The 24883-nt window shown below is 40.8% G+C and overlaps 2 protein-coding genes across 2 annotated transcripts; one reads left to right on the top strand and one right to left on the bottom strand.

Annotated features, from left to right (window-relative positions):
• Nucleotides 1–698: 698 nt before the first annotated feature.
• Nucleotides 699–8136, bottom strand: LOC143557907 (uncharacterized). Its single transcript, XM_077046869.1, has 9 exons — nucleotides 7854–8136; nucleotides 6530–6874; nucleotides 6233–6448; nucleotides 3819–4471; nucleotides 2840–2936; nucleotides 2707–2760; nucleotides 2552–2628; nucleotides 2221–2429; nucleotides 699–1470 (listed from the first exon to the last, which is right to left on the bottom strand). Exons 1-9 carry the CDS (start codon nucleotides 8091–8093, stop codon nucleotides 821–823), a joined length of 2541 nt encoding a protein of 846 aa, XP_076902984.1. The 5' UTR covers nucleotides 8094–8136; the 3' UTR covers nucleotides 699–820.
• A 2132-nt stretch (nucleotides 8137–10268) lies between these two features.
• LOC143557908 (NAD(P)H-quinone oxidoreductase subunit L, chloroplastic-like) lies at nucleotides 10269–24800 on the top strand. Its single transcript, XM_077046870.1, has 4 exons — nucleotides 10269–10481; nucleotides 10559–10672; nucleotides 10762–10856; nucleotides 24578–24800. Exons 1-4 carry the CDS (start codon nucleotides 10269–10271, stop codon nucleotides 24726–24728), a joined length of 573 nt encoding a protein of 190 aa, XP_076902985.1. The 3' UTR covers nucleotides 24729–24800.
• Nucleotides 24801–24883: the final 83 nt, after the last annotated feature.

Below are 24883 nucleotides of genomic sequence, written 5' to 3'. Positions count from 1 at the left end.
TCTGGCTCGTTGTTTGATACTTGAAACCGTCATATGCATCTAGCATGTCACGTTTATTGTTTCTTTCTTTTCTAATTTAAAATTTTGGAATTTTATGTAAGTGTGTTATATGCGTGATCGTTTTGGTGGTTTAATGGTTTTAAGAACATCCGTAATGCTAACACCCGCAAACGTGCCACGTTGAAGAGCCTCGTGGTGTATGAGGAACATGATTTCGCAATTATCGTATCATTAAATTCTTTATTGGTTAGAGGATCGACTTCATATTCAGAACTTATCACCCACACTTACGTGTTGTTTGTTTTTCGGAAAAGGTCTACGTAGGCTTTTTTGTCTGCCGCGCAGAACACGCGAAAACATTGCCATCTGTAGACCGTTTTCTCGAAGACTTGTGCAAGCTCTTCTTGGTGCAGACTTGAAACATTCACTTCCGAGATCTTCTAAGGCTTCTAACGCATGCAGAGTTAAAAATAATATCACACCCTACCAACATCCGCTGTCTGCCACCACCACCCACCGTTCGCCACCACCACCATCCACCGTCCGCCATCACCACTGTCCACCACCACTGCCCGCCACCACCACCGTATATCACCATCATCCACCACCACCACCACTGTCCACCACCTTATTCTACCACCACCATTCTCTAACCACACGACCTTTCATTGATAAGCAAATACCATGACTAATTCAATATGTGGTATATTAATTATGTGGGAAAGTATCATTTCTATTGAATTCATTTAGTTTACACATGAAAACTTGATCAACATTTTCCTACAAAAACATCTTTAAGCTCTTTTCACTATTTCCATTTTCAAGTAGGCAATGTTCTAAGCAAATGAAGAGCCCAAACCCACTGCGGCCTCTCCGACAGCACAATCCGCCTCAATGTCGGCACCGCCCCTGCCGCCACAATAGCCGGGTGGTTCTCCACATCCATACTTAAATTATACAATATAGCCAAACCCGCTTCCACCACCCGATCATTCCCGTCTTCAATCAACTTCACCAATGGGAAAATCCCGCCTTGACCTACCACGGCCCGAGTAGAATCCACAACCCCTTCGGATATTATCCGGTTGAGTTCTAAAACCGCGGTTTCACGGTCTTCAAACGAGTAACAATCTTTGATTTGTTCTATGAGTCTCGGGATTGTCTCGTAGAGCATGACTTCTGTGTTGATCGGATTTTCGGAGCCGAGGTCGGTGGGGCCCAATAAGGAGGTGAGTTTGACGAGGCACGCAGCGACCCAGTCTTTGTAGTGGAGCGGGATTTTCGAGGTGAGGGTTTTACGGAGGGCGTCAATGAGTAGGGATGAGTTTATGGTTTGACAGAAGTGTTCGGCGTCGAGGAGACGGGTGAGGAGACGAGATGCTGCAGATACAGCAAGGCCAGTTTCTTCGAGTTCTAGGGTTTGTAGTTCGATTTCTTGATACTCAGCTTCGGTTTCCATGTCTTCTTTGCCTGAAAATTGTTGAAAACTCAGCATGTTTAAGTTATTACTTTTTTCTAATTGTGAATTGTGTCTATTGGAATTATGTTTTTTCTAATTAGGAATTAACTCAACAATGAATTGTTTTTTGGTCCACAAAATAATCTCAAATTTTGGCCCAGGAAAATCTTCCCAAAATTAAGACTTACAAGCCCAACAACCCAGATTCAGACCTGGCCCAAGCCAGCTGAAAAGACCGGTGTGTAAACAAGTCAAACTTAAGCAAGCTGAGCTTAAAGGTTGGCTTGCAAAAAACTCAAATCAAGCCAAGCTTAACGAGCCCAAGCTTAAATAAGCTTGTTTGATAAACGAGCCAGAGCTTCACTTGTTAAGCCGAGCCAGCTCACGAGTCAAAAAGAGACTATTCAATAAATAAATTCTATTTAATGTATTTAATATATATTTATATAGTAATTATTATGGTATACAAAAGTGCGATAAAAATAACTAAAATATATATTATTTACATATACAAGTTATAATTATAAATATATGTAAAAACTATTTATAAATGTATATAAACTAATTAACAGATAATAAACGAGTTGAGCTCGAGCTTTAGAAATAGAGCTTAAAACGAGCTAACTCGAGTTCTCGAAAGGTAAACGGCTCGGCTCGTTTAAAATATCAGTCCGGTCTTGGTTTTAATTTTCCAGAAATTTCGGCTCGACCAAACACACACATCCATTTATTACTCAGCAAGTGAAGACCACAAGTCATACCACTGAACAACTTGTGTCTGAAAACGGAATCTAAAGCAGATTCAACATCAAGTGAGATGATTCTCTCTCTGCAACTCTCGAAAGCTGTCAAGAATTCAAGTATGAAAGCTGCTTTCGCTTGCAAAATCCGAGGAGAATCTTTCAACATTTCAATTAGACGAGATAAAAATGTGGAATCCGATACGTCCTCCTCTTTAACGGTTTGCGAACTGTTACATTTAACACCAACATTCATTAACTCATTTCTTCTAAAAAGATAATCAAATTCAAGAATTAAATAGATAAAATGACTAAAAAAAGAAAGTTTGACTGTTGAGGTCAACAAACGAACCTGAAAGTCAAACTTGAGTTAGAAGTTCTTGCTTCATTCCAACCCTTTTTAGATCCATTGACCGGTGCATCATAGAACTGTTGAAACCACAACAAAAGTTCGTTCAAGACTTCAGGAAACTAACAAAGAGTAAAAAGGAAAATTACAATACTGACCTTTGATTTCATTTCTCTGCTGGGATCTAAAATCTGACCAAGAATATTCAGGATCTGCATTTCTCATAATATCATGAATACAACTAGAACACAAAAATTGCATATAAAATGTGAAGTATAATATTTGTTATACCATATGAGATAAACTTCCAGAAGCATCTGAATTTTTCAGTAATCTTATTAACGGGTTCAATACGCCCTCGGCTTCAAGTTTCTGGCAAACATCATTGCTGCATTTACGCATAACAAAACATACATTTATTGTTACTCACATTTTCGTATAAGTAATTTTAAATAAAAAAGGGAATATTAAGTTATTCACTTTTTTCTGACAAAAAAAAACACTCAAGTTTCATCTATTAAATAAAAATGGGAATATTAAAATTTGCTATTTCCATCCCTAAAGTTTAAAACACTTAAGTTTCATATATGAAATTATGTTACATTTTAGTAATTATTTTTTTCAAGTTGAAACTACTTTCAAAAAGTCATATATATAAAAAGAATTCATAAAATACTAATCCATAACTGAAACAACCAAACCCAAACAAAAATTTGCGGTTTGGTTGTATATTTTCGTAAAAACAGAATTTTCAGTTTGGTTGTAATTTATAAAAATCTCATAAATGGTGTAGCCCAAATGTATAATAATCAGTTACTCATTTACTAACAAAAAGATTTAGACCCAATTTCATTACTTTCTAACAACAAAAAAAAAATCTGCCCGATAATTTCAAACCCAAATGGTAAAACCAAAACGGAAATACAATGGTTTTCAATTGCTCAAGAGCGAATTTAGCCATAAATGAAACTAGTGTTTGGATCAAATATAAACGACTCTCAACGAGAGAAGTGTATAAATAACTAGAGCAATTATGCTAACACTAGATCAATAATTAATTTTAACTAGAGTAACCATTATTACTCTACTTTATTACTTGTAGTGTAATTACTCTAGTTCAAAATTTAGAGAAATATTAAATGCTCTAGTTATTTGTATGTTTAGTAGGTTAATTTTATTTGTACCGGATCCCACCCATATGAAACTATACCAATCACTTTTGACCAAAAAGATTAAAAGAAAACTATAATAAAAAAGAAAACAACCCCACCTGACCGAAAGCCGTTCTAACGCGCGAACAACACCTAATTTAACCGATTCATTATTACAATCAATAAGTCGAACAAGATTCTTGACCGCACCCGCTTCCTTAAACGAAGTCCTCATATGTTCACTAATCGAAGCATCTGCAATAGCCTCTGCAGCTTTTGCAATAGCCGACTCATCTTCTAACTCAAGAATCAAAACCAACCGAGCAACACCATCAATCCATGGCAAAATCGTAAATTTCCCACTTCCCGTCTCGGTATTATTATTATCGTCTTCCGTTTCTATAGCTCCAATTCGTGCAAGAAATCGCTGTTGTGTTCTACCAACAATTGCATTCTTTTTAGCTTCTTCTAGTTTTGTATTTTTGTCATCTTCTACGTGTAACCCTAGAAGTAGCTCAGATGCACCGAACCGTGATGGGCTGTTTAAAGTCTGTTTAACATTCAGCTCGGACCCGTCGGGTAAAGAAGGCCATGAGTGTAATGATGGTTTGAATGATTTGTACGCGGATGAACCGACTAACGGAACGACAACAAGGCCTTCTTCAATTATAAGGATTTTGTAGTAGTTGTCTTTTGCAAGCAACAATAATGCATTTTGTGCTTCTTTTTTGATGATTTTAGATGCTTCTGTCTCAGTTCTTAGAAACTTTGCCTGTATTGGAAAATTAAAAGTTCTAAAAAAACAAGAGAGGTTCTGGTACAACTAAATAAGATTTATGTACAAGCAAAAGCTGCACCTGTCTTGTATCTTTTATATATAGGTATCTTTATCAAGTAAACTATTCATAATGTCTTAATCCTTTAGTAGTTTTGGTTTTTAATTTATAAAATAAAAAAGTAGCAAAAAGAAGAGTTAGTAACTTGGACGGAACCTGTAGTATAGACATATTGCAATTTGCAAGTATGGTCCTTAACTTTGATAAATTATATCTATGGTCCAGTTTAAGTGTGTGTGAAATGACTAAGATGTCCTTAAGTTATGTAAAATTAATGGGCTATATTTACAGTGGAGGACATGTGGAACCCTCAATATGTAGGAAACCATAAATAAACACAATTAAACCCTAATACAAAGGGGTGCTTGGGTGAGCTTTTCAAACTTGCTTATTTGATTTTTGAAAAGCAAAAGCACTTTTGAAAAGCTCCATTTTGAAGCTTTTGGAGGAGCTTTGCCAAATACCTTTTGCTTTTCAAAAATCAAATAAGCAAAATTTAAAAGCTCACCCAAACACCCCCCTAAATATATAATAACAAATTGTAAGGCCAAAATAGTCATTTTGCAAAAAGTTAAAAAGAGCTTGTAACAGCAGTTAGTGGAAAGTAAAAAAAAGCGTGACAGCATATGAATCTCGGAGGGATTTTTATTATATTGTATATTTCCATCTCTCAGTCGTTGTGTCTCCCTTTGACATTATCCACACTGATTTGTGGCATCCCCTGTGGCGAGTATTGGTGGTATTAAATACTATATCCTCTACCTAGATCACTTTTCTCATTTTTTAGCTTTATCCTTTACCCAAGAAATCAGATGCTACCTCTAAATTTTTATAATTCTATGTCTATGTTCAAACACAATTTAACCATGAGATAAAATCTTTCCAATGTGACCATGGTAGAGAATTTGATAACACTACCCTCCGTGACCTCTTTGCTACACAAATATATATAATCTTTTATGGTATCAGGGCCTAAGTACTCCATGCATACAATCTTTTATTATGCTACCTCTAAATTTTTACATTTCTATGCCTATGTTCAAACACAATTTAACCTAGAAATAAATCTTTCCGATGTGACCACTGCGGAGAATTTGATAACACTACCCTTCATGACCTCTTCGCCACACAAAAATATATAATCTTTTATGGTATCAGAACCTAAGTACTCCATGCCTATCTTTCTCTTTCTAGAAACCTTAGATAGCCCTCCTCTCTCTAAAGGTCGATATATTTTTTCTTAGATCTGCTAACCTACTATCCGAACTACACGGCATCATCAACCATTAACCTTGAACACAAATTCCAATCAAAGCATCCTTAACCACACCTCCGTTCTCGTACAGATGTGTGGTTAAGGCTGTTATGATCGAAATATGGTTTCGAGGTTAAAAGTGCTCATAGTGTCGTGCAGTTCCCGTTCTTAGATTAGCAAATCAAGGAAAAACAGAACTTGACTTCTAGAGGGAGAAGGGTTAGCAGAGGTTAGCAAAATGAGAATGATACGTAAGGAGCACTTAGGCTCTAATACTATAAAAGATTGTATATTTTTGTATCTCCCCAATAGATCAGAGTGCATGTGTATATATAGAGATCCAACGACTAAGCCTAAACTACATACTATAGTTATTAGTTTTTTGTACTTACTGCAGTTAAAAGACGGAAAATATAACTTACTCAAAAAAGTAATTACTCACCAGTGACGGGATAACACCTGCTTCAACCATGATTTTGTGATTAACGTCACTTAATGCTAAATTAGCCAAAACCGCACCAGCGGCCTCTTTAACTTTCATGTCTTCATCATCCAACAACTTAATAAGTAAAACCAGAAGATCAGAGTTTGCAATCTGAACCCGATATCTCTCTTCAACAGACAAGTTTGATAACACGCATAAACTTTGCTCCTTTACCTAATCAACCAATGCTAAGTTAATTAACCTAACTCAAGTTAACATAACCATGGTTATGGAGACAGCAATCCTATTTCATACCTCAGAAGTCAATGAAGTCAACGGAGATCGTGTTAGGAGACTAGTAATTTCTTCTATAGCACCACTTTGTGCTACCAAATCTCTGTAAATGTTAACTGATGATATCATTCTTAAAAGGCCTGCAGCTGCTTCACATGCAATGCTAGAGTCAGATTTTAAAAGATTTACAGTGAGGAACACAGAGCCACGTGATTTCATGATGTCATCAATACACTTTTTTCCACCCAATGAGTATTTCCATAATGCATCAACTGCTTGTTCTCTATCTAGAGGATCATTGTCTAACCCTAGCATCCTAATGAACAAGCCAACATAACCATCACCAGACCTACTCGCCTCAAAATCCTGCAAATTAAGAACACATAATGTTTAAAGTACTTCAAAAACACATTATCTATCATCACATGAAACAAATGAATATTACGTTGATTCTTGAAACAAGTGTGACAATTTCACAAACACTTGACGTGCAATACTTTAACCTAGATATGTTTATGTTCATTCATTTATCAAATTGAACGAACAATAACATAGATCTTGTCAGATTAACTAAATGAATGAACACGAACAAATTTCTAATACTTTTTAATGAATTTTCTAACCTTACCATATATTAAAGCAAAATTATTAACTTTTAAACAAAAATGAATAGAGTATTATGTGATTAATTTATATGTAAAATTAGCAAATGGACGTGAATGTTAAAATAAAATACCAACACAAACTTGATAGCTGGACCGCACTGTTGACAATGACCATTCTCGGTTAGCCAAATCAGATAAAAATTGTTTGTGTGCATTTATGTCCGTGAACCATTCAAGAACAAGAACACGAATCCGATTAGGCCTTCGTGAACCATTCTCTTGTGCGGTAACACCTTAGCGGACGACATGAACAAGGCCTTGTTCGGTTTGTTTACAGCCCTACTTTAAACCAAGACCAGTGAACACATACCAATTAACCTAATTCCAAAACGCATAATCTTCCATCAAGTAAAACAAGCGAGTTACAATTTGCTTCTTAAAAGTTAAAACCATTGTAACATTTCCACAAACACTTGGTGTGCAATACTCTTATCTTTAAACTAATACAAAAACACATAACCTTCCGCCACACGAACCAAGTGACCGACAATTAGCTTCTTAAAAAATCAAAACCATCTGTGACATTTCCACAAACACCTGGTGTGCACTATACTCTAAACCAAATAACCAGCTAAACCACTCACAAACTCCACCACACAACTACACAACCATCATAACCATCGCAATTACACCTCCATAAACCCCAAATCAACTGAACCAAAACAAATTCAACAACTTACAGATACTTTTTGTGAGGTGACGTCATCAAACTCGCTGCTACTGTTACTGACCCTTGTGACATTTGAACATGTAGAGTGTAAATTAGGGTTTATTGAATTGAATGGATACAAAGTGAGCGGGATATGGATTCTTTTGGTTTTTGAGGATGATTTGAAATGGAGTTGAAGTATGAATGATTGATTAGGGTTTTGTGGAATTGGGAGATTGAATTTGAAATATGGAGGTGAGGTTAATGACATGGTGGTGGACTGCTTACTCACTGAGTGAGATTGAGTGAAGATTATTATTAGGCCCTTATTATTATTATTATTATTATTATTATTATTATTATTGTTGTTGTTGTTGTTGAAGTGGTTTTGGTTATAGTAATGACAGTTGAAGGTTCTAGATAATGTATAGTTTGACCCTTTAAGTTTGTTTGTTATCTTCTTTAAGCCTCCTCAAAACTAGCTGATGGCTGTTAGCTGGAAGCTGTTGTCTGGTAGGTGTAGTTTTTTAGATATATTTAGGTGTTTGGTAGAGTAACTGGAGCTTTTAATAAAACTAGTTGGGCGCTCACGCTGTGCGGCCGAGTGCACGCGCAACCTGACATCAACCGCATAATAGTGTCGGTATGTGATTCACTTGATAATAGTGCACACATAACCCGAATGCAGACGCTTAATTCGTGCAAAGGCAGTAAGCGTGTAACCGCTGGCGAAAATCAAGAAACAAAACTGAAATATACAGTAATTTCAAATAGATAATTAATTTTTTAAACCAACTTCTTTTGATCTGAAACCCTTTCCGACCCGGCACCGTTTTAATCTAAAGCATGTTATGACCTACCCCATTTCGACTCAAAACCGTATCGACACGAACCAAACTAAATTAACCATTTTTGTGTCGACTCGTTCTGACCCTAATTTGGTCTTACACATGACCCAAGCTCGTCTGACTCAACTTGTTGTCAATCATAACCGGTAATTATGTAATATACTAAGTTTTTAAAGTTAAAAAACTATAGCAATATGATACTCAAATTAAAGAGAATAAAATGATCTTTTTTTATTATGTAATTTGTTTAAAAAAATATTAACGCGTGGAAAAGTTATAGTCTTTTAAAGAGTCATGGGGTAGTTAGTTTTGAATAAGGGTAAAATATGTAACTATTATATAAATTAACAAAAATTGATAAAAGTTCAATTACCAAACTTATAAATTCAATAGTAAAAGCTTCCCGCTTTTCTCAAACGCTACTAGTTTAAACATGGAGCTTTTTCTCCAAAGTTAAAAGCTTGAAACTTCTTCCACCAAACAAAGTTTTTTATTGAATATGAGTTTTTTTTTAAAAAGCTTAAAGCTAGAAGCTCATAAAAGCTCTTTGCTAAACATACCCATAGACTACAAGCACCACTGGCTTTTTTTTAACGACAAACGAATAAAGCTCGGTTATCATCATAAACTCGTGTCTTATCTGGCGTGTTGCGTCGGGGCAAATCGGTAAAGCGCGGGTGGCGATAAACCCAAGCGTTGAGGCAATGAGTTGACGCGAATTTGGAGATTATCCGTTGGTAAAACTGAGCGTTAAAACCCAAAAATAAATTCGTCAAATTAACATATAAAAGAATAAAATATTCGACATTTATTGGTAAACCCGGGCGATGGAAAACCGAAACGTTGTCGGTAACGGCCATTGAGGCTGTGAGTCCGTGAATTTGGTCGGTTCCCGTTATATTCGTTATGATACTTAAATTAAAAAAATGGCAAGGACCAATACGATGTCACCAAGTGGCCCAATCAGGACTTAACAACACCAAACTGGCAAATCTATTAACTGTTATATGTAATAATAATTAGAAATTGAAAATTAAATGAAGTATACTGTGTTTTAACGTTAAAAGAACACGAACACAATACCGTAACCAACGCAACTGAAACCGACCCAATTCGTGTCGACTTGTAGCCGCAACGCTCGGGTTTTACCGACTGATCAAACGTTGTTTTAAATATGTTAGTTCTTTGTATGATTGTATTATAAGCCATACTATTATTTTTGGCATTTACTAATTTAATTTTTGGGTTTAGTGTCAATATCGTAACGAAGCTAATTAACACCAGCGAAGGTATGGCTTTCATCATAAGCTGGTATAATTATACAAGTGTTGCTGCTATTTTTTGTGTTGATAGACGTCAGTACCGTAGCAAACTCCCATACCAACCGAATGTACGTTAATGCACCACCGCAACATGACGGGTACAAACCAAGTTGCTAGTTGTCTATAGTTTCTCAACCTCATTCCAGACTTATAATAAACTCTTATTTCATGAAAACTTTTCAATATTTAAGAGCAATGGATATCCAAGTATTAAGGATAACAAAAGAGCATATATATGACTAGAAACAAACAACACATAAATGGTCACAAATAGAAATGAGCTTCAACATCCTAAAGGCATTGCCTTCTCTTCCTCAATCCAAATTTCACCCTCTATCCACTCCATTCACTAGAAAACAATCCCATATTTCCAATCCACACAAGTTTTCCAAACCCGTCATCGTTAACTTGAAGAAGAACGATGACGGGTTTGACTCGCATGTGACCAAACCGAACTTGGCAATTCAAGTGGGAGCACTTTTGGGTAGTGTAAGTTGTTGATTATCAATATTACTTTATTTAACCAATAATATATAAACTTGTTTGAATGTGGTTGAGAAGCACAGGTTGTTATTAGCGAACCAGCTTTGGCGGTAACAGGAGTAAATGATGAAGAGGATATTGTGTGGGTGTTGATACAGTTAGCCATTTGTGCTTTCTTCTATTTTCTAGTGGCACCAGTGAGTGAAACAAACTTGTTTTTACTTTATTAAAATAATTGGGCAGTTCTTGTGGATAAGTGATTTGAATGGTTGATATGAATTTGCAGCCATTCATCATGAATTGGCTGAGGACAAGATGGTATAAGAGAAATCTTTTGGAGATGTATGTGCAATTTATGTTTGTCTTCATGTTCTTCCCAGGGTTAGTTCAATTCCTCCTTTTTATTCCACTTTTTATGAACCAAGCCTAATAGTTACACTTGACTCGTTTCGAGCTTTTTATATCAAGCTCGAAGTCGTTTGCTATATGTACATATTATAATTATAGTTAAATTATATATATGTAGCATAATATGTGTATGTTGACTGTTTTATACCATAATTATATATAATAATTGTAGGGGTATGGTACTAAACCCGGTTTTACGACCCTAAATTTATTATGTTTGGCTTATTTTATTATATGGACTAATACAATGTTATTGGGCTGAGGGGGTTTTGTGGAGGTAACCCTAACTGGGCTAGGCCCATTAGGGTACCATGATGGTGGCCATGAGGCTCTCTATATAAGGAGGTCTCCACCTCCTTGTTAAGGGGTCATGCTCAATAAGAGCCACCACCATATTTTTGTGTCTGTAAACAAGAGATCCTTGAGATTTCTTAGCAGTCACCTCCACACCCCCGAAAAGCCATTGCAGGTCGCAAGCAGCCGGAGGCGAAGATCAAGACGTGGTTCGTTCATCTCGAAATCCGTGGAAACATCGTCATGGATCAGGTCAGATTCGTTTCATGTTTCGACATTGGCGCCATCCGTGGGACGGCAACGAACTACCCTTCGATCTTCGTCTCGGCTGTCAGATCTCTCCCAGGAAAAACCCAGATCTGGAAGTTTACAGAAAAAGGCTTCAAGGCTTGTTCTATAAAAGCTCAAAAAGATCCATAGATCTAAAAGAGGCTTCCAGATCTGTGCAAAAGGAAACTACCTGATTCAAATGATCAAGCCTCCTGATCTGTGATGGTTTTAAATCCGCTCTGAGCTTCAGATCTATCTAGATCTGATTTACGGATCTAGATCTAGATTACAGACCTGGATTTTAGGTTTAAAATTGCAGATCTAACTCTCAAATTGCAGATCCAAAAATTACCAGACTTCCGCCGCCATGTACGTTCGCCCGCGGATTCTCGCTCCGCAGCCATGCATGTGCCGCCGCGGGAACCACCATGTGGGTTTCGCGCAAAAGACCTCCACCATGCACGCGCGCCCGCGAGTCACCACTCCGTCGCCGTGCATGCGCCCATAAGGCCAAGTGCCAAACTTAAAGGTTGGGAATCCTCATAAACCCATAAGGCCACGCGCCAAACTTAAAGGTTGGGAATCCTCATAAACCCATCAGGCCAAGCGCCAAACTTAAAGGTTGGGAATCCTCATAAACCCATAAAGCCACGCGCCAAACTTAAAGGTTGGGAATCCTCATAAACCCATCAGGCCAAGCGCCAAACTTAAAGGTTGGGAATCCTCATAAACCCATAAGGCCACGCGCCAAACTTAAAGGTTGGGAATCCTCATAAACCCATCAGGCTGTAACACCCCGACCAAAGGCGGATTATACATCGGGGCGCCACATATTGTTTCATTACTCGTGACACTATTGGGTGTCAATATTTATTAAATACATTCATTCGCGCACGCGCAAAGTAGACATAAGATAACATAGATCATCATAAATCAATATATTAAAAATCATAATATTCGAACAGCAAAAACTTGTCTTGATATATTTTAATCTAGGTCCAAAATAAAGAAAACTTCCTATGTGTCCACAAGCTCCAAAACAGCTACTGCAAACCTGAACATGTGTTAAAATAAACGTCAAACACTTGCGTGTTGGTGAGAAATCAAGTTTAATAGTTAATACATAGATAACAATAAATCTGCGCGCAACATGTGTATGTCTGGTTTTCAACAAGGGTGTAATCTGATCGGGACCAACTCTAAGATTCATAGACTGCCAGTGCTCACAATTGAGCTCACAAACAAGACAAACTGTGCATGTGTAAACAAAAGAGAAAATCATAAACGATAGTTCTCCCGTGTTCATCTAATGGTACCATGAGAACTGCGGAATAGACCGACAAGACGGTTAATGATCCACACATACAAATAAACAGCCAAGTCTACGTCCTCAACACATGGGATACTGCGCGACTAAAGTTCATAAACAAGTTTAAGACTCTAAGTTTGTATGAACACATGAACATCCCAAAACATTAAAAGCAAAAAAGGGATTAGGTACGAGATTACTCACTTGATAATCGGTGTGAAGATAGGTAAAGCAAGAACCAAACAAGCAAAGTTAACCTATAATTAAAGATTATTGTTTTAACGATTTGTTTTAATGTCTTGATTATAAGTTTGCATAAGTAAATTATTATATATAATATATATATTACCGGAAAGCAGGGCAGAATAGAAAGGAAGACGGAGGCAGAGAGGAAGGAGGAGGTTAAATTAAGTGTTTGTGTGTGTAGTGTTAAGAAAAAATAAGATTATTATTTATAGAGAAACCCTAGGGAACACAATCCCTAGAAAAGGGGAAAAAGATCTCAAAAAGTAAAAGATTCCAAAAGCAAAAGATATCAAAAGATATGGCAGCTGCAGGGGGCAAGATAAAGCTGACAGGGAACAGTAAAAAGCATGGGCGGATCAGATAAAGGTACTGGTCAAGCATGGCAAAAGCAGATCTCAAAAGATAATGTCAGTCACTTTTTCTGCCAACCAATGGGGTTGGTGCGCATGCTGCGCCGAAAGTAACTTTTCAGACATAAAGCAGATTAGGTCAACAGCACAAAAGATAAGACAACACAAAAGCAAACGGCTAGATTAAACAGAAGAAAACTCAAAGGGTTAAACGTGAGAAGGCATCGAGCGCGAAGGCAAAAGTGCGCGAGCGCGAAGGCAGACAGAACCAACCTTAACGCGTCGCGGGAAGAATTATATTTCTAAGCGCGCCGCGGGAAGAACTTCAATTCTAAGCGCGTCGCGAGAAGAACTATATTCCTTAGCGCGTCGCGGGAAGAACAGTATCCATAGCGCGCCGCGGGAAGAACTAAAATCCTTAGCGCGCTGCGGGGACAGTTCGTCTCGCGTATCGCAGTAACAGGTGGTCTTCACGCAGGCTTCCTTGTAAAGAGTCTGGCGCGTGGAGCTGCGCAGACAACCTTAGGCGGGAAGGAACAAAGGACAGAGGTTCAAGGCTTAAGGGCGGGACGGCGACAAGAGGGAAAAGAAGGCGGAAAGAGAGAAGGAGAGGGACGGGACGGGGGAAAGAAAGAGAGAGAAAGAGGCGGGAAGGAAATTATATATTATTATTAAAAGTAAAATATAAGTATAAATAAATATCAAATCATAAAAGAAAGAGATCGGGTCAGAGAAACGGGTACCTGGGTCGGGTCGGATCAGGGCAGATGTCACAGTCTCCCCTACTTTAAGAAATTTCGTCCCGAAATTTATCTCGAAGTAGGTTGTGCAGAGAACAGGTGCGGGTACTTGATCTTCATTTGATCTTCCCTTTCCCATGTAAACTCGGCTCCGCGCTTGGACTCCCAGCGAACTTTCACGATAGGGATACGACTGCGCTTGGTTTGCTTTACCTCGCGATCCATAATCTCAACAGGCTTCTCAACGAAATGCATAGTTTCATCAACTTGAACTTCATCAAGTGGAATGTGAAGGTTCTCGTCAGCTAAACACTTCTTGAGATTGGATACATGGAACGTTGGATGCACATTACTGAGCGCGGGCGGCAGGTCAAGTCTGTAGGCAACTTTTCCCACACGCGCGAGAATCTTAAATGGTCCAACATATCGAGGAGCAAGCTTACCTTTCTTCCCAAAGCGGACAACACCCTTCCAGGGCGACACTTTGAGAAGAACAAGATCACCAACTTGAAATTCGAGAGGCTTCCGCCTACGATCTGCGTAACTCTTCTGTCGGCTTCGGGCAGTCAGCAGATGATCACGGATCTTGGCGATTTTATCGGTTGTCTCTTGAACAAGTTCGGGTCCTGTGATTTGAGTTTCACCCACTTCGCTCCAACAAATCGGGGAGCGGCACTTACGACCGTAAAGTGCTTCAAATGGGGCCATACCGATACTGGAATGATAGCTGTTATTATAAGAGAACTCGATCAAAGGCAGGTGCGAATCCCAATTACCTCCAAAATCAAGAACACAAGATCGGAGCATATCCTCAAGAGTTTGAATAGTTCGCTCAGACTGACCGTCAGTCTGGGGATGATATGCCGTACTCATGTCCAAGCGAGTTCCTAGCGCAGATTGGAGAGATTTCCAAAAGCGAGATATAAAACGGCCATCGCGATCGGATATGATGCTCAAAGGAGTACCATGGCGGCAGACAATTTCCTTGCATAAAGCTGCGCGAGTTGCTCAACACGGTAGTTTTCACGAATGGGCAGAAAGTGAGCAGACTTAGTCAAACGATCCACTATTACCCAAATGCTATCATGTTTGCTTGCTGTCAAAGGTAACTTGGTAATAAAGTCCATCGCTACACATTCCCATTTCCACGTAGGAATTTCTGGTTGTTCGAGCAAACCAGATGGGCGTTGGTGTTCAGCTTTCACTTTAGAACAAGTCAGACATTTAGCTACGAACACGGCAATATCCTTTTTCATACCGAGCCACCAATAAGTAATGCGCAAATCCTTGTACATCTTATCAGCGCCGGGATGAACGGAATACCGAGATTTATGCGCTTCACTCAGGATATCAGCGCGAAGATTCTCATCACAAGGAATCCAGATGCGATTAAGATAGCAGAGATTCCACTCAGATTAGGGACAAAGTGCGCTTCCGCGCCACACGCTAACTCGGCGCGAAGGTTACCATTACTGATGGATGCGCGCTGCGCGTCACGAATACGCGATTCAAGGTTGCTTTGAATCGGCGCAAAGTGAAGATGCGTGCGCGGCAAAATACAGTTAAGCTGGCAGGGTTTTCGGCTGAGCGCATCGGCTACCACATTAGCCTTACCAGGATGATACCGGATCTCACAATCGTAATCGCTGATGAGTTCGTTCCATCGGCGTTGCCTCATGTTGAGTTCCTTTTGATCAAAGATATGCTGAAGGCTTTTATGGTCAGTGTAAAGGATACACTTAGTACCATAAAGGTAGTGTCTCCAGATCTTCAAGGCAAAAACAACTGCACCAAGTTCGAGGTCGTGAGTTGTATAATTCCTTTCATGAACCTTAAGTTGCCTTGATGCGTAAGCGATAACCTTGCCTCGTTGCATAAGAACACAACCGAGACCTTGGTTGGAGGCATCGCAGTACACGACAAAATCATCATTACCCTCAGGTAGCGCAAGAACAGGAGCTTCACACAACAAACGCTTGAGCGTCAGAAAGGCTTCTTCTTGCTTCGAGCCCCAAATATACGGTTTACCTTTGTGCGTTAGAGCTGTTAAAGGCAAAGCGATCTTCGAGAAGTTCGAAATGAAGCGCCGGTAATAACCAGCTAAGCCCAAAAAGGAACGGATCTCGGAAGGAGAGGATGGCGTAATCCAGTTCTTGATTGCTTCAATTTTGGATGGGTCGACATGAATACCCATCTTGTTCACAACATGGCCAAGAAACTGTACTTCATCCGACCAGAATTCACACTTGGAAAGCTTAGCATAGAGCTGCTCGGTTCGAAGCTTTTGCAACACCAACCGGAGATGTTGCTCATGCTCGGCCTTGGTCTTAGAATACACCAGAACATCATCGATAAACACAATCACGAAACGGTCCAAGAAAGGCCTACACACCCGATTCATTAGATCCATGAAAACGGCGGGTGCGTTGGTTAAACCGAAGGACATGACCAAGAATTCAAAATGGCCATAACGAGTTCGAAAAGCAGTCTTCGGAACATCTTCATCGCGGATGCGCAACTGGTGATAGCCAGAGCGGAGATCAATCTTCGAGAAACAAGAGGCACCTTGGAGTTGATCAAAGAGGTCGTCAATACGCGGTAAGGGATACCGGTTTTTAATGGTGAGTTTGTTCAACTCGCGGTAATCAATACACATGCGAAACGATCCATCTTTCTTTTTAACGAACAACACCGGAGCACCCCAGGGCGAAGAGCTAGGGCGAATGAATCCTTTAGCTGTCAACTCTTGAAGTTGGCTTGCCAATTCTTGCATCTCAGCGGGTGCAAGACGATAAGGGGATTTAGCTACGGGGGAAGCACCAGGGACAAGATCAATACGGAACTCGACTTCACGAGCGGGAGGGATACCAGGAAGATCATCAGGAAAAACTTCAGGGAAATCACGCACAACAGGGATATCGCGAAGCTTCTTCTTTTCTTCAGCAGGTTTAACCACATGGGCTAAAAATGCAATACACCTTATTCGCATGAGTCTTCGGGCTTCGGCGCAAGACATAAGCTTAAGACCACTGGAGGGTTTTTCGCCGTAGATATGAAGATCACCATTTTCTCGAGGTATGCGAATCATCTTCTTGGCGCAAATAACTTCGGCGTGATTATGCGAGAGCCAGTCCATACCAATGATAACATCAAAGCTCCCAAGAGGCATGGGGATGAGGTCGATCAGAAAATCGTTTTCGTTAAGGTTAAGCGTGCAATCTTTAATCACTGAGTTAATTAAAACAGTTTCACCGTTAGCCAATTCAACTGAAAAAACTTTCTTTTAAGTCGCTGCGCGGTCGCGCAAGCTTCTGCTCGAAGGCGCGAGAGATAAAACTTCGATCGGCGCCAGTATCAAAAAGTATAGAAGCATAAAATCCGTTGAGCAAAAATGTACCATTCACTACGTCATTATTCGCTTGCGCTTGGTGCGCGGTTATGTTAAAAGCTCGTCCACGCGTCACTTGGTTTGAAATCTGGTTCACCGGATTCGCTTGCGTGATTTGCACTTGTAGTCTCGGGCACGCGTTCCGGAAATGACTGGGATCACCGCAGTTAAAGCACGATCTGGGTCGTGGGTTTTGGTAGGTTGGTTGAGGGTTTTGCGGGTAGACTGGTGGTGTTGGCGCAATTGGATTGGCGGGAAGGACTCTACAGTTTTCTGCAAGGTGACCAGCGCGGCCACATCGGATACAAAGTCGACATGGGACTTGAGGTGGGTGGTGGAGTCTACAGGTTGGGCAAAAGGGGTGGTTTCCTGTGTAAGGTTTCTTAGTTGGCGGGGCAGGGAGTGCTGGATTGGTTAAGGCATAGTTGTGGACTACAGGAGGTGTTGGGTAGGCTGACAGTGGGTTAGGCGCATAAACTGGAGGTTGGTATGCGGGTTGCTGGACTATGGGTGGGCTGGTAAGCGCGTAAGCTTGTCTGCGCCTACGTTTCTGGTTATGGTTTGAGGGTTCTGGTTTGGTTTCTGTTGGTTCAGGGACAGTCTTGGTGAGTTTGGTCTTCTCAGATCCCCGCAGGAACAGGGTTCCTGCTCTGACATGGTTGTCGCTGAGCACAGCGGCCAACTCGATGGCGTCAGAGAGGGTAACTGGGTTTCTAGCCCATACAGAATCTTGAATTTCCATGGGGAGACCCCCAAGGAATTTCTCTATGGCTCGGCGGGAAGGGGTAACAAGGTGAGGGACAAGCAGGCTTAGTTCATGGAAGCGCGTCGCGTACTCGCGCGCTTCACCGCTGTATTGCTTCAAGTTCCAGAATTCTTCCTCCAGGCGCTTAACTTCGTTGGGAGGGCAGAATTCTCGCGTAAGAATTTCCTTGAATTCCTCCCATGTCATGCTAGAAGCAGCCTCTGCGCCACGCGCATGAGCTACTCCATTCCACCATGTAAGCGCTCTGGATTCCAGGACACTGGAAGCATATAGGGTTCGTCTGTCTGAGGGGCATTGGGTGTGGAGGAAAGTGTTTTCTATCTTCTCAAGCCACTGGAGCATCACGGTGGCTCCTTCAAGACCTGTGAACTTTGGAGGGTTACCCGCGTTGAAGGATTTAATGTTATAACTGGAGGTATTATTTTGGCTCAAGGCTTGGGCTATCGCGGCGGCCATTTCCTGGGAACGTTGCTGTCTACGCATGCGCGAGGCTTCTCTTCTCTGAAATCGGCGAGATAGCGGAGGCATTCTATAAAAATTTTAATTTTAGTTAATATCTTGGTTTTAGCGCAAAGTTTTAATCTTATAAAGCTTGGTTTCGCGGAGTCAGTTACTGTCAAAAGTTAAAGTAAAATAAATGACCCTAAATGCAGACTTAATAAAGGTAACAAATTCGAATCAAGAATCGACAATTCATGTATCACCATGACTTTCCGAATTCCCAATTTAAAATATACGAGCAAACGAGTATTGGAGATTGACGATTCATGTATCACCATGACTTTTCAATCTTCAATATAAAATACACAAGAAAATGAGTATTGGAGGTTGACAATTCATGTATCACCATGACTTTTCAAGTCTCCGACCTCAGAACATAATCGTAAATGGAAATTGAAAATCAACTATTCATGTATCACCATGACTTTTCGGATTTTCAAACCCAACAAACGAATATGTAAGAAAAATCAATAAAAATCGAAATTCAACAAAAATCGAAATATCGCGAAATAAAACATAAAATCATATACTGCGCAAGCGCGAGCATATTCATAAATAACGAGTAATTAACAATAAGCGCACAAACATGAGATTTCTCTCATGCGCGAGAAGGGACTCTTAGGTATTCTAGGCCGTTACGTCTAACCACCTATCCTAAAGTCAACGAGCTCTGATACCAATCTGTAACACCCCGACCAAAGGCGGATTATACATCGGGGCGCCACATATTGTTTCATTACTCGTGACACTATTGGGTGTCAATATTTATTAAATACATTCATTCGCGCACGCGCAAAGTAGACATAAGATAACATAGATCATCATAAATCAATATATTAAAAATCATAATATTCGAACAGCAAAAACTTGTCTTGATATATTTTAATCTAGGTCCAAAATAAAGAAAACTTCCTATGTGTCCACAAGCTCCAAAACAGCTACTGCAAACCTGAACATGTGTTAAAATAAACGTCAAACACTTGCGTGTTGGTGAGAAATCAAGTTTAATAGTTAATACATAGATAACAATAAATCTGCGCGCAACATGTGTATGTCTGGTTTTCAACAAGGGTGTAATCTGATCGGGACCAACTCTAAGATTCATAGACTGCCAGTGCTCACAATTGAGCTCACAAACAAGACAAACTGTGCATGTGTAAACAAAAGAGAAAATCATAAACGATAGTTCTCCCGTGTTCATCTAATGGTACCATGAGAACTGCGGAATAGACCGACAAGACGGTTAATGATCCACACATACAAATAAACAGCCAAGTCTACGTCCTCAACACATGGGATACTGCGCGACTAAAGTTCATAAACAAGTTTAAGACTCTAAGTTTGTATGAACACATGAACATCCCAAAACATTAAAAGCAAAAAAGGGATTAGGTACGAGATTACTCACTTGATAATCGGTGTGAAGATAGGTAAAGCAAGAACCAAACAAGCAAAGTTAACCTATAATTAAAGATTATTGTTTTAACGATTTGTTTTAATGTCTTGATTATAAGTTTGCATAAGTAAATTATTATATATAATATATATATTACCGGAAAGCAGGGCAGAATAGAAAGGAAGACGGAGGCAGAGAGGAAGGAGGAGGTTAAATTAAGTGTTTGTGTGTGTAGTGTTAAGAAAAAATAAGATTATTATTTATAGAGAAACCCTAGGGAACACAATCCCTAGAAAAGGGGAAAAAGATCTCAAAAAGTAAAAGATTCCAAAAGCAAAAGATATCAAAAGATATGGCAGCTGCAGGGGGCAAGATAAAGCTGACAGGGAACAGTAAAAAGCATGGGCGGATCAGATAAAGGTACTGGTCAAGCATGGCAAAAGCAGATCTCAAAAGATAATGTCAGTCACTTTTTCTGCCAACCAATGGGGTTGGTGCGCATGCTGCGCCGAAAGTAACTTTTCAGACATAAAGCAGATTAGGTCAACAGCACAAAAGATAAGACAACACAAAAGCAAACGGCTAGATTAAACAGAAGAAAACTCAAAGGGTTAAACGTGAGAAGGCATCGAGCGCGAAGGCAAAAGTGCGCGAGCGCGAAGGCAGACAGAACCAACCTTAACGCGTCGCGGGAAGAATTATATTTCTAAGCGCGCCGCGGGAAGAACTTCAATTCTAAGCGCGTCGCGAGAAGAACTATATTCCTTAGCGCGTCGCGGGAAGAACAGTATCCATAGCGCGCCGCGGGAAGAACTAAAATCCTTAGCGCGCTGCGGGGACAGTTCGTCTCGCGTATCGCAGTAACAGGTGGTCTTCACGCAGGCTTCCTTGTAAAGAGTCTGGCGCGTGGAGCTGCGCAGACAACCTTAGGCGGGAAGGAACAAAGGACAGAGGTTCAAGGCTTAAGGGCGGGACGGCGACAAGAGGGAAAAGAAGGCGGAAAGAGAGAAGGAGAGGGACGGGACGGGGGAAAGAAAGAGAGAGAAAGAGGCGGGAAGGAAATTATATATTATTATTAAAAGTAAAATATAAGTATAAATAAATATCAAATCATAAAAGAAAGAGATCGGGTCAGAGAAACGGGTACCTGGGTCGGGTCGGATCAGGGCAGATGTCACACAGGCCAAGCGCCAAACTTAAAGGTTGGGAATCCTCAAACCCATAAGGCCAAGTGCCAAACTTAAAGGTTGGGAATCCTCATAAACCCATAAGGCCACGCGCCAAACTTAAAGGTTGGGAATCCTTATAAACCCATCAGGCCAAGCGCCAAACTTAAAGGTTGGGAATCCTCATAAACCCATAAGGCCACGCGCCAAACTTAAAGGTTGGGAATCCTCATAAACCCATCAGGCCAAGCGCCAAACTTAAAGGTTGGGAATCCTCATAAACCCATAAGGCCACGCGCCAAACTTAAAGGTTGGGAATCCTCATAAACCCATCAGGCCAAGCGCCAAACTTAAAGGTTGGGAATCCTCATAAACCCATAAGGCCACGCGCCAAACTTAAAGGTTGGGAATCCTCATAAACCCATCAGGCCAAGCGCCAAACTTAAAGGTTGGGAATCCTCAAACCCATAAGGCCAAGTGCCAAACTTAAAGGTTGGGAATCCTCATAAACCCATAAGGCCAAGCGCCAAACTTAAAGGTTGGGAATCCTCAAACCCATAAGGCCAAGTGCCAAACTTAAAGGTTGGGAATCCTCATAAACCCATACGGCTTCGCGCCGAATACAAGACCGAACGCGGCTCCGCTCCGTTCAAAACGCCGTTATAATTAAACCTATTAACACAAGCCACGTCACATGCACACCACCGCGGATCAACCATTCCGCCATTCTACATGCGCACCACCATGATGCTTGAGCGCAGTCGCATATCACATGCTCATGCACCACATTCTCATGCACCACATGCTCATGCACCACATGCTCATGCACCACATATGCTCACGCATATTACATATGCTTACGCATCACATGCTCACGCATATCACATATGCCCACGCGTATCACATGCTCACGCACCATATATGCTCACGCATATCACATCTGCGCGTGGCACATATCACATGCTCACGCATCATATATGCTCACGTATATCGCATCCGCGCGTGGCGCATATTACATATGCTTGCGCATATCACATCTGCGCATGAAACATCTGCGCATCACAAAGCCAAAGCCTATGCGCAAGCGCATGAAACATCTGCGCATGACACACAGCCTACGCACACACGCATGCAACATCTGCGCGTGGCGCATGGCACAGCCTACGCGCACGCGCATGCAACATCTGCGCGTGGCGCATGGCACAGCCTACGCGCACGCGCATGCAACATCTGCGCGTGGCGCATGGCACAGCCTACGCGCACGCGCATGCAACAACTGCGCGTGGCGCATGACACAAAGCCAAAGCCTATGCGCAAGCGACACAACAAATGAGGAGTCTAATCCAAATCAGGATAAGGACAACCTTATTTAGCAGCAATGAACTAGGGGACTATCGTGGTATACCACCACTGCATTATTGCGATGGAAGACATCCGAATCTTAGGGCGAGAGCCTAACAATATCCCAAACGGCCACGCGCCAATGTTCGGCTACGAGTCGCACAAGCACCTATAACATTATTACTATCTGGCTGTTTGTGCCTCCATTATTATTTTGAAGACAAGCCGGGATAGTCATCCTGCGTAGAAGAGGCCCTTGTGGGCCAGTCATTATCATCATATTATAGCTCATAAGCCGCAACTCGCGCAAGCTTCATTATTTTTATAGCTCGTAAGTCGCCTCACGCGCAAGCTTCATTATTCTTATAGCTCGTAAGTCGCCTCACGCGCAAGCTTCATTATTTTTATAGCTCGTAAGTCGCCTCACGCACAAGCTTCCTCACGCACAAGCTTCATTATTTTTATAGCTCGTAAGTCGCCTTGCGCGCAAGCTTCATTATTCTTATAGCTCGTAAGTCGCCTCTCGCGCGCAGGCTTTATTATTCTTATAGCCCGTAAGTCGCCTCGCGCGCAGGCTTTATTATTCTTATAGCCCGTAAGTCGCCTCGCGCGCAGGCTTTATTATTCTCATAGATCCGTAAGCCGCCTCGCGCGCAGGCTTTATTATTCTCATAGCTCGTAAGCTGCCTCGCGCGCAAGTTATGTTACATTATTATTAAGATGCGCGCTCTACCTTTTATCAGGCCTCGCGCCACTATTGTTATGATGCGTGCTATATCTTATTCATGCCAGGGCACCATCATTATCATAAGGACCACAACATGTCACCATCATGAAGAAAACCTCCCAAAACTCAAAGACAATAAAGACAAGGCCGAAGAAAAGGGAAATAACCGCCTCATGGCCTAACACACCTCATAAAGTCCAGCGCTCCACCTAAACGCTTGCGCGCCCAGGAGCAACGCTGGACTTGGGGGGCTTGTAGGGGTATGGTACTAAACCCGGTTTTACGACCCTAAATTTATTATGTTTGGCTTATTTTATTATATGGACTAATACAATGTTATTGGGCTGAGTGGGTTTTGTGGAGGTAACCCTAACTGGGCTAGGCCCATTAGGGTACCATGATGGTGGCCATGAGGCTCTCTATATAAGGAGGTCTCCACCTCCTTGTTAAGGGGTCATGCTCAATAAGAGCCACCACCATATTTTTGTGTCTGTAAACAAGAGATCCTTGAGATTTCTTAGCAGTCACCTCCACACCCCCGAAAAGCCATTGCAGGTCGCAAGCAGCTGGAGGCGAAGATCAAGACGTGGTTCGTTCATCTCGAAATCCGTGGAAACATCGTCATGGATCAGGTCAGATTCGTTTCATGTTTCGACAATAATATTTATTGTGAGTATATAATTGTTGTGTAAAGTAAAGACATTATATTTATATAAATTATAGACTTAACAACTACAAAGCTATAGCCAAGCTCAATATATTAAATATGAACTCGAGCCTATCCATTAAATGAGCTTTCTAAGTTGATTTAGACCGGACCTGAATATCTAATAAGCGTGCAACGACCCAATTTCGAATAGTTTACAAGTAGGGCTAAGCAGGTTTAGGTTGGACCAGATAACTTAGATACCCAACCCAAGACTAAACCGACAAAGGTGACTCAAATACACAACCCGAGAGTGGACCGATTAAGCATATTCGGTTTTAATGTCTTCAATTTTGAGGGTGAATTCTGGTTTGGTCCAGGCAACCACAATATAAAACATTTTAGCTTAAAAGTTCATAATAGGTTTGAACCAACAACACCAACCCGCTATCTTTGGTTCAGTCTTCAGTTTTGATTGTGCAGAAATTTTTACCCGGTTCAATCCGAGGCACAAATAACAGAGACTAACAGGGCAGATATTTTGTATTGTGCAGTGTGCTGCTTTGGGCTCCATTTTTGAACTTCAGAAAGTTTCCAAGAGATCCAGACATGAAGTACCCTTGGTCTGTCCCTGAAGATCCCTCGAAAATCCGCAACTCTTACCTAAAGTTCCCTTGGGCTACCATTGATGATTATGAAGTCTAAAGTCTAAACAACACATTACACATCTCTTGTATTCACAAAGCCATGCTTCATTGTCCTTGATATATAATGATTGTGATTGTGATTATGTTTATATCTAACCGGCTAAACAGTCGCATACTAAAATTATATTATTTTAATATAACATATTTTTAATC

The sequence above is a fragment of the Bidens hawaiensis genome, unplaced genomic scaffold, assembly GCF_021521415.1.
Source record: "Bidens hawaiensis isolate Kalapana, Puna unplaced genomic scaffold, B.hawaiensis_p1.1 tig00019226_1, whole genome shotgun sequence".
In the NCBI taxonomy this organism is placed as follows: domain Eukaryota; kingdom Viridiplantae; phylum Streptophyta; class Magnoliopsida; order Asterales; family Asteraceae; genus Bidens; species Bidens hawaiensis.
The sequence above is the reverse complement of the archived record's forward strand: the minus strand, read 5'-3'. Positions and strand labels throughout refer to the sequence as shown.